The sequence below is a fragment of the Carcharodon carcharias genome, chromosome 1 (assembly GCF_017639515.1).
Source record: "Carcharodon carcharias isolate sCarCar2 chromosome 1, sCarCar2.pri, whole genome shotgun sequence".
Lineage (NCBI taxonomy): Eukaryota > Metazoa > Chordata > Chondrichthyes > Lamniformes > Lamnidae > Carcharodon > Carcharodon carcharias.
The window spans coordinates 225,539,322-225,554,158 of record NC_054467.1 but is presented as its reverse complement, the minus strand read 5'-3'; the positions used below and the strand labels follow the sequence as shown (position 1 = coordinate 225,554,158).

The 14,837-nt window shown below is 44.5% G+C and overlaps 1 protein-coding gene across 3 annotated transcripts in view; it reads left to right on the top strand.

Annotated features, from left to right (window-relative positions):
* Nucleotides 1–14,837, top strand: part of katnal2 (katanin p60 subunit A-like 2) — a 99,885-nt gene that overhangs the window by 31,563 nt on the left and 53,485 nt on the right. For 2 of the 3 annotated variants that reach the window (XM_041193357.1, XM_041193185.1), the window contains exons 6-7: nucleotides 11,157–11,246; nucleotides 11,351–11,449. In XM_041193357.1, the coding sequence (XP_041049291.1) occupies nucleotides 11,157–11,246; nucleotides 11,351–11,449 (189 nt within the window). The remainder of the gene's footprint in view (nucleotides 1–11,156; nucleotides 11,247–11,350; nucleotides 11,450–14,837) is intronic. The other variant, XM_041193269.1, reaches the window with a different exon arrangement.

Below are 14,837 nucleotides of genomic sequence, written 5' to 3'. Positions count from 1 at the left end.
TGGTGCCAATCAAGTGGGCTGCTTTGACCTGGATGGTGTCAAGTTTCTTGAGTGTTTTGGAGCTGCAGTCATCCAGGCAAGTGGGGAGTATCATGCCACACTCCTGACTTGTGCCTTGTAGATGGTGGACAGGCTTTGGGGAGTCAGGAGGTGAGTTACTCGCCACAGGATTCCTAGCCTCTGACCTGTTCTGGTAGCCACAATATTTATATGGCTGGTCCAGTTCAGATTCTGGTCAATGGTAACCCCACCAGGATGTTGATAGTGGGGGATAGTGGTAATGCCTTTGAATATCAAGGGGTGATGGTTAGATACTCTCTTGTTGGAGCTGGTCATTGCCCGGTACTTGTGTGGCATGAATGTTACTTGCCATTTGTCAGCTCAAGCCTGGATGTTGCCCAGGTCTTGCTGCATTTGGACGTGGACTGTTTCAGTACCTGAAGAGTCACGACTGGTGCTGAACATTGAGCAATCATCAGTGAATATCCCCACTTCTGACATTATGATGGAAGGAAGGTCATTGATGAGCAGCTGAAGATGGTTGGGTCTAGGACACTACCCTGAGGAACTCCTGCAGTGGACCTGGACCTAGACCTGAGATGACTGACCTCCAACGACCACAACCATCTTTCTTTATGTTACGTACTACTCCAACCAGTTTTACCTTCAGCCTTATCATTTGCACTGATGTGCTGGGCTTCCCCATCATAGAAACATAGAAAATAGGAGCAGGAGTAAGCCATTTGGCCCTTCGAGCCTGCTTTGCCATTCACCATGATCATGGCTGATCATCCAACTCAATAGCCTGCTCCCGCTTTCTCTCCATATCCTTTGATCCCTTTTGCCCCAAGAGCTATATCTAACTCCTTGAAAGCATACAATGTTTTGGCCTCAACTACTTTCTGTGGTAGCAAATTCTACAGGCTCACCGCTCTCTGGGTGAAGAAATTCCACATCATCTCAGTCCTAAATGGTCTACCCCGTATCCTCAAGACTGTGACCCCTGGTTCTGGACTCCCCCGCCATCGGGGACATCCTGCTAGAACTTTACAGTTTTCTATGAGATCCCCCCTCATTCTTCTGAACTCCAGCTAATATAATCCCAATTGACTCAATCTCTCCTCATATGTCAGTCCCGTCATCCCAGGAATCAGTCTGGTAAACCTTTGCTGCACTCCCTCTATAGCAAGAACATCCTTCCTTGGATAAGGAGACCAAAACCACACACAATATTTCATGTCTGGTCTCACCAAGGCCCTGTATAATTGCAGCAAGACATTCCTGCTCCTGTACTTGAATCCTCTCGCTATGAAAGCCAACATACCATTTGCTTTCTTTACCGTCTGCTACACCTGCATGCTTACCTTTAGAGACTCGTGTACAAGGACACCCAAGTCTCATTGACATTCCCTTCACTCAATTTATAGCCATTCAGATAATAAACTGCCTTCCTGTTCTAGCTACCAAAGTGGATAACCTCACATTTATCCACATTATACTGCATCTGCCATGCATTTGCCCATTCATTCAGCTTGTCCAAATCACACTGAAACATCTCTGCATCCTCCTCACAGCTTACCCTCCCAGCCAGCTTTGTGTGATCTGCAGATTTGGAGATATTACATTTAGCTCCCTCATCTAAATCATTAAAATATATTGTGAATAGCTGGGGTCCCAGCACCGATTCCTGCGGTACCCCACTAGTTACTGCCCGCCATTCGGAAAAAGACCTGTTTATTCCTACTCTTTGTTTCCTGTCTGCCAACCAGTTTTCTAACCATCTCAACATACTACCCCCAATCCCATGTGCTTTAATTTTACACACTAATCTCTTATGTGGAACTTTGTCGAAAGCCTTCTGAAAGTCCAAATAAACCACATCCACTGGCTCCCCCTCATCAACTCTACTAGCTACATCCTTGAAAAGTTCCAGTAGATTTGTCAAGCATGATTTCTCTTTCTTAAAACCATGCTGAGTCTGTCCAATGCTGCCACTGTTTTCCACGTGCTCAGCTGTTAAATCTTTTATAATGAACTTCAGAATTTTCCTCACTACTGACATCAGGCTGACTGGTCTATAATTCCCTGTTTTCTCTCTGCCTCCCTTTTTAAATCATGGGATTACATTAGCTACGCTCCAATCTGTAGGAACTGTTCCAGAGTCTATTGAATCTTGGAAGATGACCACCAATGCATCCACTATTTCTAGGGCCACTTCCTTAAATACTCTGGGATGTAGATTATCAGACCCTGGGGATTTATCGGCCTTCAATCCCATCAATTTCCCCAACACCATTTCCCTACGAGCGCAACTAGATTGTCGATTATTCCTTTCTCATTACACAATACCCAATCTAGGATGGCCTGTTCTCCAGTTGGTTCCTCAATGTATTGGTTCAGAAAGCCATCCTGTATACACTCCAGGAATTCCTCCTCTATGATATTGTTACTAATATGATTTACCCAATCTTTATGCAGATTAAAGTCACCCATAATTACAGATGTTCCTTTATTGCATGCATCTCTAATTTCCTGTTTAATGGCATTCCCAACATCACCACTACAGTTTGGGGTCTGTATACAGCCCCCACTAACGATTTTTACCCCTTAGTTTTTCTCAGCTCTACCCGTACAGATTCCACATCGTCTGAGCTAATATCTTTCCTCACTATTGCATTAATTTCCTCTTTAACCACAATGCAACTCCACCGCCTTTGCCTTTTTGTCTGTCCTTCCTAAATACTGAATACCCCTGGATGTTCAGTTCCCATCCCTGGTCACCCTGCAGCCATGTCTCCGATATCCTGAGTATATCATACCTATTTACATCTATATGCATGGTTAATTCATCCACTTTATTGTGAATGCTCCTTACGTTAAGGCACAAAGCCTTAAGGATTGTCTTTTTAACATTACTTGTCCCATTCCCACTATTTTTCACTGAGGCCCTGTTTGATTCTTGCCCTTGATTTCTCTGCCTATCACTTTTCTTATTCCGCTTTTTGTCTTTTGTTCTTGTCCTTGATTCCCCTTCCTCCGACTCCGTGCATAGGTTCCCAGCCCCCTGCCATTTTAGTTTAAACCCTCCCCAACCACTCTAGCAAACATTCCCCCTAGGACATCAGTCCCGGTCCTGCCCAGGTGTAACCCGTCCAGTTTATATTGGTCCCACCTCCCCCAGATTTGTCCCAGTGTCCCAGGAATCTGAAACCCTTCCCTTCACACCATCTCTTCAGCCACGTATTCATCTGATATATCCTGCTATTTCTACTCTGACTAGCACATGGCACTGGTAGTAATCCTGAGATCACTACCTTTTGTGTTCTGTTGAAGGGTCATGAGGACTCAAAACGTCAACTCTTTTCTTCTCCGCTGATGCTGCCAGACCTGCTGAGTTTTTCCAGATAATTCTGTTTTTGTTTGGATTTCCAGCATCCGCAGTTTTTTGTTTTTACCTTTTGAGGTCCTACTTTCCAACTTACTTCCTAACTCCCTATATTCTGCTTTTAGGACCTCATCCCTTGTTTTACCTATGCCGTTTGTACTGATAATACCAAGACCACTGGCTGTTCGCCCTCCTTCTTCAGAATGTCCTGTAGCCGCTCTGAGACTTCCTTGACCCTAGCACCAGGGAGGCAATACCATCCTGGAGGCTCGTTTGCGGCCACAGAAACGCCTATGTATTCCCCTTACAATTGAATCCCCTGTAACTATTGCATTCCCACACTTTTTACTCCTCCGCTGTCCAGCAGAGCTAACCGTGGTGCAGCAAATGTGGCTGTTGCTGCTTTCCCCTGAGAGGCCATTCCCCTCAACAGGATCCAATGCGGTATATCTTTTTTGCAGGGGAATAGCCACAGGAGATTCCTGCACTGCTTGTCTAGTCCTCTTGCTCTGCCTGGTGGTCAACCATTCCCTTCCTGCCTGTGGACTCTTAGCGTGCAGTGTGACCACCTCTCTATACGTGCTATCCACGATACTCTCCGCCTCGCAGATGCTCCACAGTGTCCCCAGCCATTGCTCCACCTCTGAAACCCAGGCTTCCAGGAGCTGCAACTGGAGACACTTACTGCACACGTGCTGGCCCGGGGCACTGGAAATGTTCCTGGCTTCCTACGTAGAGCCGGAGAAGCACAACATAGCTTTGAGCTCTCCTGCCAGGACTTATCCTTTTAAATTAAATTAAACCTTTTGAAAGATACTTAATATCAAATAATATCAATTACTCTAGGGCCCTCCTTCCCTGCTCCCTGTTGTTACAGAATATATCCCTTACAAATGATGAACCACAAAATAAGACCTTAAAAACTATAAGCGATAAAAGTAGTAAATACTTGCCCGACAGTGCTCAAAGGATCACCAATCTTTCAAAGCAGCACTCCAGTGCAGACTGTGATGCTGATTGCATGACACTCTCTTCCCAGACTGCTTCACAGCGTTGCTGACTGCAGGACACTCCTCGCAGACTGCTTCACTGCGATGCTGACTACAGGACACTCTTCCCAGACTTGGGACCGATACCGTCATGAACAGATGCATCAGCGGCAGGCAAATTGGTGAGGATGTCAAGTGTGTTTTTCCCTCTTGTTGGATCCCTTACCACCTGCCACAGACCTAGTCTAGCAGCTATGTCCTTTAGGACTCAGCCAGCTCGGCCAGTAGTGGCACTACCAAGCCACTCTTGGTGATGGAAGTTGAAGTCCCCTAGCCAGAGTACATGCCCCTGCCATCCTCAGTGCTTCCTCCAAGTGATGTTCAACATGGAGGAGCATTGATTCATCAATTGAGGGAGGGCAGTATATGGTAATCAGCAGGAAGATTCCTTGCCCATGTTTGACCTGATGCCATGAGCCTTCATGGGGTCCAGAGTTGATGTTGAGGACTCCCAGGGCAACTCCCTCTGAACATCTTGCTTTATCAATAACTTTCCTTCCATGATAAGGTCAGAAGTGAGGATGTTCGCTGATGATTGCACAATGTTCAGCACCATTCATGACTCCTCAGATACTGAAGCAGTCCAAATGCAGCAAGACTTAGACAATATCCAGGCTTGGGCTGATGAGTGATAAGTAGCATTTGCACCACACAAGTGCCTGCGAGAAAGAATATAAGCATCGTTCCTTAATATTCAATGGCATGACCATTGCTGAATCCCCCACTATCAACATCCTGGGGGTTACCATTTTTTCTTTTTATTTATTCATGGGATGTGGGCATCGCTGGCTAGGCCAGCATTTCTTGCCCATCCCTAATTGTCCCTTGTTCAGAGAGCATTTTTAAGAGTCAACCATATTGCTTTGGATCTGGAGTCACATATAGCCAGACCAGGTAAGGATGTACAAAAAGGTTTCCTTCCCCAAAGGGCATTAATGAACCAGCTGGGTTTTTACAACAATCAGCAATGGTTTCATGGTGATCATCAGACTTTTAATTCCAGACCTTTTATTGAATTCAAATTTTATTATCTGCCGTGGTGGGATTCTAACCCGGGTTCCTGTAATCATTACCTTGGATCTTTGGAATACTAATGCAGTGGCAGTGACAATACCCATACCACTGCCTCCCAACCAGACCAGAAACTGAACTGGACTACCCATATAAATACTGTGGCTACAAGAGCAGGTCAGAGGCTAGGAATCCTGTGATGAGTAACTCATCTCCTGACTCCCCAAAGTCTGTCCACCATCTACAAGACATAAGTCAGGAGCGTGATGGAATACTCTCCACTTGCTTGGATGAGTGCAGCTCCAAAAACACTCAAGAAGCTTGACATCATTCAGGACAAAGCACCACATTATTGGCACCACATCCACAAACATCCTCTCCCTCCACTACCGACGAACAGTAGCAGCAGTGTGTACCATGTACAAGATGCACTGCAGGAACTCACCAAAGCTCCTTAGGCAGCATCTTCCAAACCCACGACCACTACCATCTAGAAGGACAAGGACAGCAGACATATGGGAACACCACCATCTCAAAGTTTCCCTCCAAGCTACTCACCGTCCTGAATTGGAAATATATTGCCGTTCCTTCACTGTCACTGAGTCAAAATCCTGTAACTCCCTCCCTAATAGCACTGTGGGTGTACCTATACCACAGAGACTGCAGCTGTTCAAGAAGGCAGCTCACCACTACCTTCTCAAGGGCAATTAGGGATGGGCAATAATTGCTGTCCTAGCCAGCAATCCCCACATCCTGTAAATGAATAAAACAAATAAAATTGAAAAAGGAGAAATATTAAACAAACTGATCAAACTTAGAGGATGAAACTCATATTCTGGATGGACTGGCAGATAGATAATGTTATACCATACTTAAAAGGGAGATAGAACATGTCCAGGAACTATTGAGTAGCCAGCTTAATATTGGTGGTAATAAAAATAATGGCATCTACTAAAAGAGAAAATAGAATACCATGTGAAAAGCAAAAATTCAATAACGATGAAGAGTCAACATGGATTTCAAAAGGGAAAACCTTAGAAACATGGAGAGATTTACAGCATAGAAAGAGGCCATTCTTGTTTGACCAACTTCATTGAATTCTGGAAGAGCTAACAGTGTTGACAAGTGTAATGTAGTAGATGTATTATAACCTAAATTTCAAAAATGTTTTTGATAAGATACTACATGACAGACTAATGAATAGCGTCAGAGCATGCGGAATCGGGAACATATAGCAGAATGGCTAGCTAGCTGCAAAATAGAAAGCAGAGAATATAGGGATAGCTATTCAGAGTGGCAGAAGATGGGGAATGGGAACTCACAGGAATCGGTGCTCGGACCACCGTTCACAATTTATATTCATAATTTGGACTTTGGAATCAGAAACTTAATTTCTAAATTTGTGGACAACACCAAATTGGGAGGAATAGTCAACACCAAAGAGGGCTGCTACAAATGACAAGATTTAATAAATTGCAGAATGGGCTTCTGATTGACAAATGAGTTTCAACATAGATAAATATATTACATTTGAGGTATTACGAAGAATTAAGAGGCCACGTATAATATGGAAAATAAATATCTTAATAGGGTAGAGGAGTAAAGAGTCCGCACACCCAAATCACTAAACGCTAAATATTGTGACACCTGTCAATAAGGCCATAACAAAAGCAAACCAAGCAATAAGGTTAATTTCCAGAGGGATAGAATTGAAAAGTAAAATTTCTTTTATACAAAGCTTGTATTTGGTGTTGATTAAACCGCACATGGAGTACTATGTACAGTTCTGGTTGCTGTTTTATAAAAAGGATAGAGAGACACTGGATAGAGGGGAAAAAAATTACAGGGACAATACGTGAACTGTGAGGTAATAGTGTTATGGCTGAGCCGATGGTAAATGCAGAGCTGCTCAAATCCCAAAGAGAAATTTGAAACAGCTGCCACAACTGTTTTGCAATTTGTATAAATTTCGAGGTGCCTTGAATTCGGTAGTAATAAGACCACCTTCTTACAAAACTAAATTAAACCTTTATTAATAGAAGAAATTTTTAAGTTCATACATAGATCTACAAACTACTACTATGATAACTTCTAAATCCCATAGTTAATCTAACTCCCAGTTGCGCTTTCGTTAAGGCAACAGTAAAATACATAGGGCAGAATTTTTCCGTCAGCGAGCTGGGGGTGGGGCCCGCTTGCCCCCCCCAATGTCATCCCGCCCCATTTAAATATTCAGGAAGGCGGGCAGACAGTGAAATGGAGGGGTGGAAATTGGAAGCAAAATTAATAAATTTTTCCAGGTCCAAACAAGAGCATGAAGCGGCAATGAAACAGTCATTGATGTACTGAAGAAAGAGTTGTGGGATGGGGCCTGAGTAGGGCTGGAACAAGGAATGTTCCAGATACCCCATAAAGAGACAGGCATAACTGGAGCCCGTGCGGGTACCCATAGCCACACCTTTTATTTGGAGGAAGTGAGACGAGTTTAAGGAGAAATTGTTCAGTGAGAGAACAAGTTCAGCCAGACGGAGAGTGGTGGTGGATGGGGATTGTTCGGGCCTCTGTTCGGGAAAGAAGTGAAGAGCCCTCAGACCATCCTGGTGGGGGATGGAGGTGTAGAGGGATTGGACGTCCATGCTGAAGAGGAGGCGGTTGGGGCCAGGGAACTGGAAATTGTTGATATGATGTAGGGCATCAGAGGAATCGTGGATGTAGGTGGGAAGAGACTGGAGAAACAGAGAGAGAACAGAGTCAAGATGGGAAGAAATGAGTTCTGTGGAGCAGGAACAGGCTGACAGATTCGGTCTACCGGGACGGTCCTGTTTGTGGATTTTGGGGAGGAGGTAGAAGCGGGCTGTCCGAGTTTGGGAGTTTGAGGTTGGAAACTGTGGAGGGAAGATTTCCAGAGGAGATGAGGTCAATGACAGTCCTGGAAACAATGGCTTGATGGGGTCATGGTCCAGAGGAAGTGTCTGCGGGTTGGCCCTCAGCCTTTGTGAGGTAGAGGTCAGTGCGCCAGACAGCAATAGCACCACCCTTGTCGGTATGTTTGATAACAAAGTCAGGGTTGGACCTGAGAGAATGGAGTGCGGCAAGTCCAGAAGGAGACAGGTTAACGTTGGTGAGAGGAGCAGAGAAATTGAGACAGCCGATGTCACGCCGACACCTGCTCTTGATCTTTTCATTGAGAACTAAGAGGCCAGAGGGAGGGGTCCAGATGGAGGGAGAATACTGGAGGCAGGTAAAAGGATCCATTGAATGGGGGAGGACTCCTGCCCAAAGGAGTGAGCACGGAGATGAAGGTGGCGGAAGAAGAGTTCAGCTTCATGCTGACCCCAGAGTTCATTGAGGTGAGGGCGTAAGGGTATGAAACTGAGTCCTTTGCTGAGTACTGAACGTTCAGCATCAGAGAGGGGAAGGTCAGGGGGTATGGTGAATATACGGCCAGGGCAGGGATTAGAAGACGGGATGGGGTCAGAAGGATGGGAAGGGGTGGAGGGTCCTGGATGGGTGTTGGTATCAACAAGTTGTTGGAGCTTGCTTTCCTTAGCACCTGAAAGAAAGAGACAAAGTTTCTTGTTAAAGCGTTGGATGATACGAAGAATAAAATGAAACTGGGGGCAAGGACAGCTTTGAGATAGGGTGAGTTGGTGCTGCTGGAGGTCGAGTGTGTTCATATGGCAGCACATGGCACTGAATGTGGATCACAGGATGCGGCGAGAACAGCAGTCCGAGGAGCGTTGTATGTCCCGGAGATACCTATAATCCTGGATGGATTCGAAACATGAGGGATGGAACTTCAGTTGGAATCCACGTGGGTTAAGTCGGAGACAGATCAGTCACTGAGGAAGGAAATATGGCTGTGAAAGCCAGTTTTAGTAAACACCTTGTCAAACACTAGGAGGGAAATGGACAGCAATGAAGGTGAACAGGGCAAAAGAGATAAGCAGAAACCCTGTCAGAGAGAAGAACAGTGCTTCTTCAAGATAGGCATTCCTGGAAGAAAAGTGGCAGTCAATTAAACACTAAGATATAAGCAAAATACTGCAGATGCTGGAAATCTGAAGCAGAAACAAAAATTGCTGGAAAAACGCAGCAGGTCTGACAGCATACTGCCTGTATCACCACCATCAACTTTGACTTTTTGTTTATGCCAACTTTTGCAATCTCTCCTTTGCCTCCACCTATCATTGGCCTTCTATCCAGCTTCACCTGTCCCACCCCCCTTAAACAGTATATATTTCACCACATTTTTACATCTCTTGAGTTCTAAATAAGAGTCGTACGGACTCGAAACGTTAACTCTGTCTTTCTCTCCATGGATGCTGTCAGACCTGCTGAGTTTTTCCAGCAATTTTTGTTATTGCTCAGATAGTACTCATTTGACACTAATTTTGGTCAAAAGTTTTGAACAGGCTGTAGCCTGTCTGCCTGCAAAGAGTTGTATTATAAAGCCACTGGGTGGCAGTGCAGGAATGTGTTTGTATTTCGTGCAGAATTGCAGGTATTAACTGGATCCTAATGCTTCTTCAGTTGGAATCTTCTTCATAGTTAAATAGTTGAAATTTAATTGCTCAATGCACTTGATTTATATAGCCACCTTTCTCCAAAAGCCACCTCTCTTAATGTCATTTTACTCTGAGCTATGGTGCAACTGCCAGTGTACGCTTCCACATTGATCTTTACTTAGAACTTCCTCCATTTGCTCATCAAAGAAATTCTGAATCCCCTTGTCCCAAGCTAAGGTTGCCAAATCTGGTTGGCGCTAAACCTGGGCGTTAGACCACATGATATTCTGCCGCATGACATTTGCTGCAGTCTGCAAATGCCTCCCTTTACTACTCCTGCTACTTCTCCAGGTAGCATTCTTTCTACTTCCCTCCCACTCGCTGCCCCTACAGTTCGCTGCCTCTCTTACTCGCTGACCCTGTAGCTCATCGCCCACCTCCCCAACCGCTCAGCCTGTCGCCTCCTCGAACCTCCAGCCACCTCCCCAATCCTCCGGCTCGCTGCCTCTCCCAATATCCACACATCCTACTCCCTGACTCCCCCAATTGTGTCCCTCACACTTGCTGCTTCCTTCTCCCAAGCCCTTGCTGTGAATTTTAAAAATCTTCATGAAACCTCATCCACCTATGGATGAAGGTTCATGAAAAATGCGAGAGCCGCCTGGGCTCTTCACCTGCCCGCCAACCTTAAGGTTAGATGGGCAGCTCAGTTAAGTATTTCAATTTAATGGCCTTAATAGGCCTTTGACAGGTCGGCGGGCGCGCAGCCGACTCCTGTGTGCGCCCGCTGAACTGAATAAATGATGCGTGGTGACGTCGGGATGCGCACCCAACGTCATCGCACACCATTTTACGCGTCGGCGAGCAGGGCCTACCCCCACTTGCCGACCCAAAGATTCTGCCCCTGGAGAAGGAGAAATAGAAGAAAGGGAGAGTAGCACAAAATGAAGGATGTCTGACAGACTGAAATTACTTTTTTCTTTAGAAAATAAGATAGAAAAGATACAGGACAATACAGTGGAAGGAATTCAATCCTATTTCTGATGCTTTTATTTTCTCTTCATCTGAACGTTTAGTTTGAAAGAATTCTGTCCAAAACAGGGACCTTCATCAATTTTGGAGCTCTAAAGAAATGAACTATTGATGACTTGAGCAGTTTGATCCATTAATATATAATGCTATTATTATTGGTGATTCATCCAGGAGAATGGTCAGTCTACACCTCCTGAGACCTCAGAGTTTGGTCTGAATGTGTCTACCATTAAAGTTGGAGATGGACTTCATCCCAGACGGGTAGGTGCTAAAATACTCACTTTTGGAGCTATTGATGTCTAGACAGATGTTGATATTGACACTAGCAAGTTTTCTTAATTTTTTTCCTCTTAAATTATACACAGGGCCAGATAATTGACTTGCGAGGCATGATTCAAGATGCTGTCAAAGATTCATCTAATGAAATAGCAGTAAACAGCCTGAATTACAACCAAGATCCTTCGGTGAGTCAGGATATAGGTTATTATATATGAATATGCCACCTGAAATCCAACAATGTCTGGTAAATAACCTCAACATCAGACCACATTATTGAGATCTTTGATGTTGCTATGCCTATGTGAGAGTGAGTGCTAATGCAAAAACATTCAGTACCAAAGACACCACATTTGTTGATGCTAAGTACAGTGTTCAGTACAGAGACAGAGTGCCATAAAATGAGAACTAAAACAAATAATTATTACCGTGTTTCCTCTGTGATCTGGTCATTCGTTGAATATTTTTGACTTAGTGGATTTTAACATTCATAGCCAAGGATGGTGTTTACTCGGGGTTGCAAGTTTCTGCCAAGGATCTTCATATCAATTCTCAACCCACAGATCTTCGAGAACATGGCACAGGATGTTTCATGAGGTAATGGGATTCAGTGTAGGGTTTGCTTCCTTTTCTTTCCTTTACCATCACTGCTTTGCATCATCATTATGACTTAAAGTGCGATGCAGTGTGATGGGCAAGTTGTCAGTATTTTGAACGATTGGTAGCAAGCTCCTCCCAGGAGCAGCTATCTGAAGCCTCTGAAGAAGAGTCATGCGGACTCGAAACATTAACTCTGTTTCTCCCTCCAAAGATGCTGTCAGACCTGCTGATTTTTTCCAGCATTTTCTGTTTTTATTTCAGATTTCCAGCATCCATAGAATTTTGCTTTTATCTTGTTTTCTTCTGTTCTTGTATCTTGTTTAATCAACTCTCAAATGGCCAGTGAAAATGTTCCAAAGATGCGCTGAAGCTCTCTTTGAAGCATGACAGCATTGACATTAATGACCCGGAGGAGCTTGCTACCGATCGTTCAAAATACTGACAACTTGCCCTTCACACTGCATCGCACTTTCACTCTGAAGAAGGGTCATACGGACTTGAGATGTTAACTCTGTTTCTCTCTCTGCAGATGCTGTCAAACCTGCTAAGTTTTTCCAGCATTTTCTGTTTTTGACAAGAAAACAAGAATTGGGAGCAGGAGTAGGCCATTTGGCCCCTGGAGCCAGCTCCACCATTTAATAAGATCATGGCTGATCTGATTGTGGCCTCAACTCTACTTTCCTCCTTAGATTCTTGATTGATCAGGGAGTCAATCTAACTCAGACTTAAAAATATTAAATGTCCCTGCTTCCACTGCTCTCTGGGGAAGAAAATTCCACAGGTTGACAACACTCAGAGAAAACATTTCTCCTCATCTCTGTCTCAAATGGGAGATCCTTACTTTTAAACTATGTCCCCTAGACCTGGCAGGGGAAATCTATTCAGCCATCCAGACATTGTATCCGGTCCATCAAAGTTGATTTTGTGAGAGTTTTGCCTGAAAACCTGTGGAGCTGGCTTCAAGAAGGACACTAGCTTTTGTTTGATGGTCCTCACATTGAATCCTGAGGAACCAGAAGAAACATTGCTGATGGAATTTCTCTAGCACTCTTGAGTGTCATTGATACACAGTCCTGGTCTCACTGCAATACAGGAGTATGGTGACAATAATTGCTCTGTGCAGTAGGACTTCTGTTGACTTGCGAAGGTCTTTGTTGTCAAACACTTGCTGCCATAGTTTGTAGAAGGTTGAGCTGGCGGAGCTGATCTGGTGTTGTATTTTCTCATCAATGGGGCCCTTTTGAGAAAAGAGACTGCCATAGTATGGGAAATGTTGACGTTTCGAGTCCTCATGACCCTTCGACAGAACTGTTCTGTCGAAGGGTCATGAGGACTCGAAACGTCAACTCTTTTCTTCTCCGCCGATGCTGCCAGACCTGCTGAGTTTTTCCAGGTAATTCTGTTCTTGTTTTGGATTTCCAGCATCCGCAGTTTTTTTGTTTTTATATAGTATGGGAAGTGTTCAACATATCCCAGAGTCTCTCCTTCATATATGGGAGGTGGAATATTTGACTGACCAGGTGTAGGCTGAAATGAGTTTTGTTTTGGCAATATTCAAGGACAGGCTGAGTCTCATGTTTGCAGAATTGAAGAAGTCAAGAGTGCTTGCAAACCTGGTGCAGAGTGGGCAACAACACTGCAGTCATCTGCAAACTGTAGATCATGCTTATCTATGTTGGTCAGTTTGCTTTTGGGATGGAGGTGCCTGAGGTTAAAGAGTTATCCATCAAGGCGGTATTGAGCACTCACACCAGAGGCCTGTTGATCTTTGAAGTGAATAGCCGCAGTAAATTAGATTATAAATAATATGGGGTCTATTACACAACTTTGCTTGACAATAATCTGTTTTGTATCTCCCAGTCAGGTTGCAGACCTGACCTGGATAATATTCAGGCTTAGGCTGATAAGTGGCAAGTAACATTCATGCCACACAAGTGCCAGACCATGACCATCTCCAACAAGAGAGATTCGAACCATCTTCCCTTTACATTCAATGGCATTACCATCGCTGAATCCCTCACTATTTACATCCTGGGGGTTACCATTAACTGAGTGTTGAAACTGAACTGGACCAGCCGTATAAATACTGTGGCTACAAGAGCAGTTTAAAGGCTGGGAATTCTGCAGAGAGTAACTCACCTCCTAACTCCCCAAAGCTTTTCACCATCTGCAAGGCACAAGTCAGGAGTATGATGGAATACTCTCCATTTGCCTGGATGGAGTGCAGCTGCAACAACACTCAAAGTTCATGGTATCCAGGACAAAGCTGATTGGCACTTGATTGGTACCCCATTCACCACCTTAATCATTGTCTCCCTCCAACACCGACACAGTTGCAGCAGTGTGTACCGTCTACAAGATGCACTGCAGTAACTCACCACGGCTGCTTTGACAGCACCTTCCAAATCCATGACCTCTACTATCTAGAAGGACAAGAGCAGCAGATGCATGGGAACACCACAACCTGCAAGTTTCCCTTCAAGCCACACAAATCCTGACTTGGAACTATATCGTTGTTCCTTCACTGTCACTGGGTAAAAATCTTGGAACTCCCTCCCCAACAGCACTGTTGGTTCAAGAAGGCTGCTCACCATCACCTTCTCAAGGGCGATTAGGGGTGGGCAATAAATGCTGGCCTAGCCACCGATGCCCACATCCTGTGAATGTATTTTTTTAAAAAAGTCATTATCATGAAGCAGTTTCAGGATTGTGCTGAATTTTCTTGGACATCCAAAATTCTGGAGGACAATCTACAAAGCTTTGCAATTTATTGAGTCAAATGCTTTGGTCAGGTCGATTAAATGCAATGAAGGGTTCCCGGTATTGTTCTTGGCATTTTATTTGGATTTGTCTGGCAACAAAGACCATGTCAGAGGTTTCTCTGGAAGGTCTAAAACCACAATGTCTCCAAGAGGATTTCCTCAGCCACAGGAAGTAGGCGATTCGGGAGAATGCATGTCAGGATTTTCTCTGCTA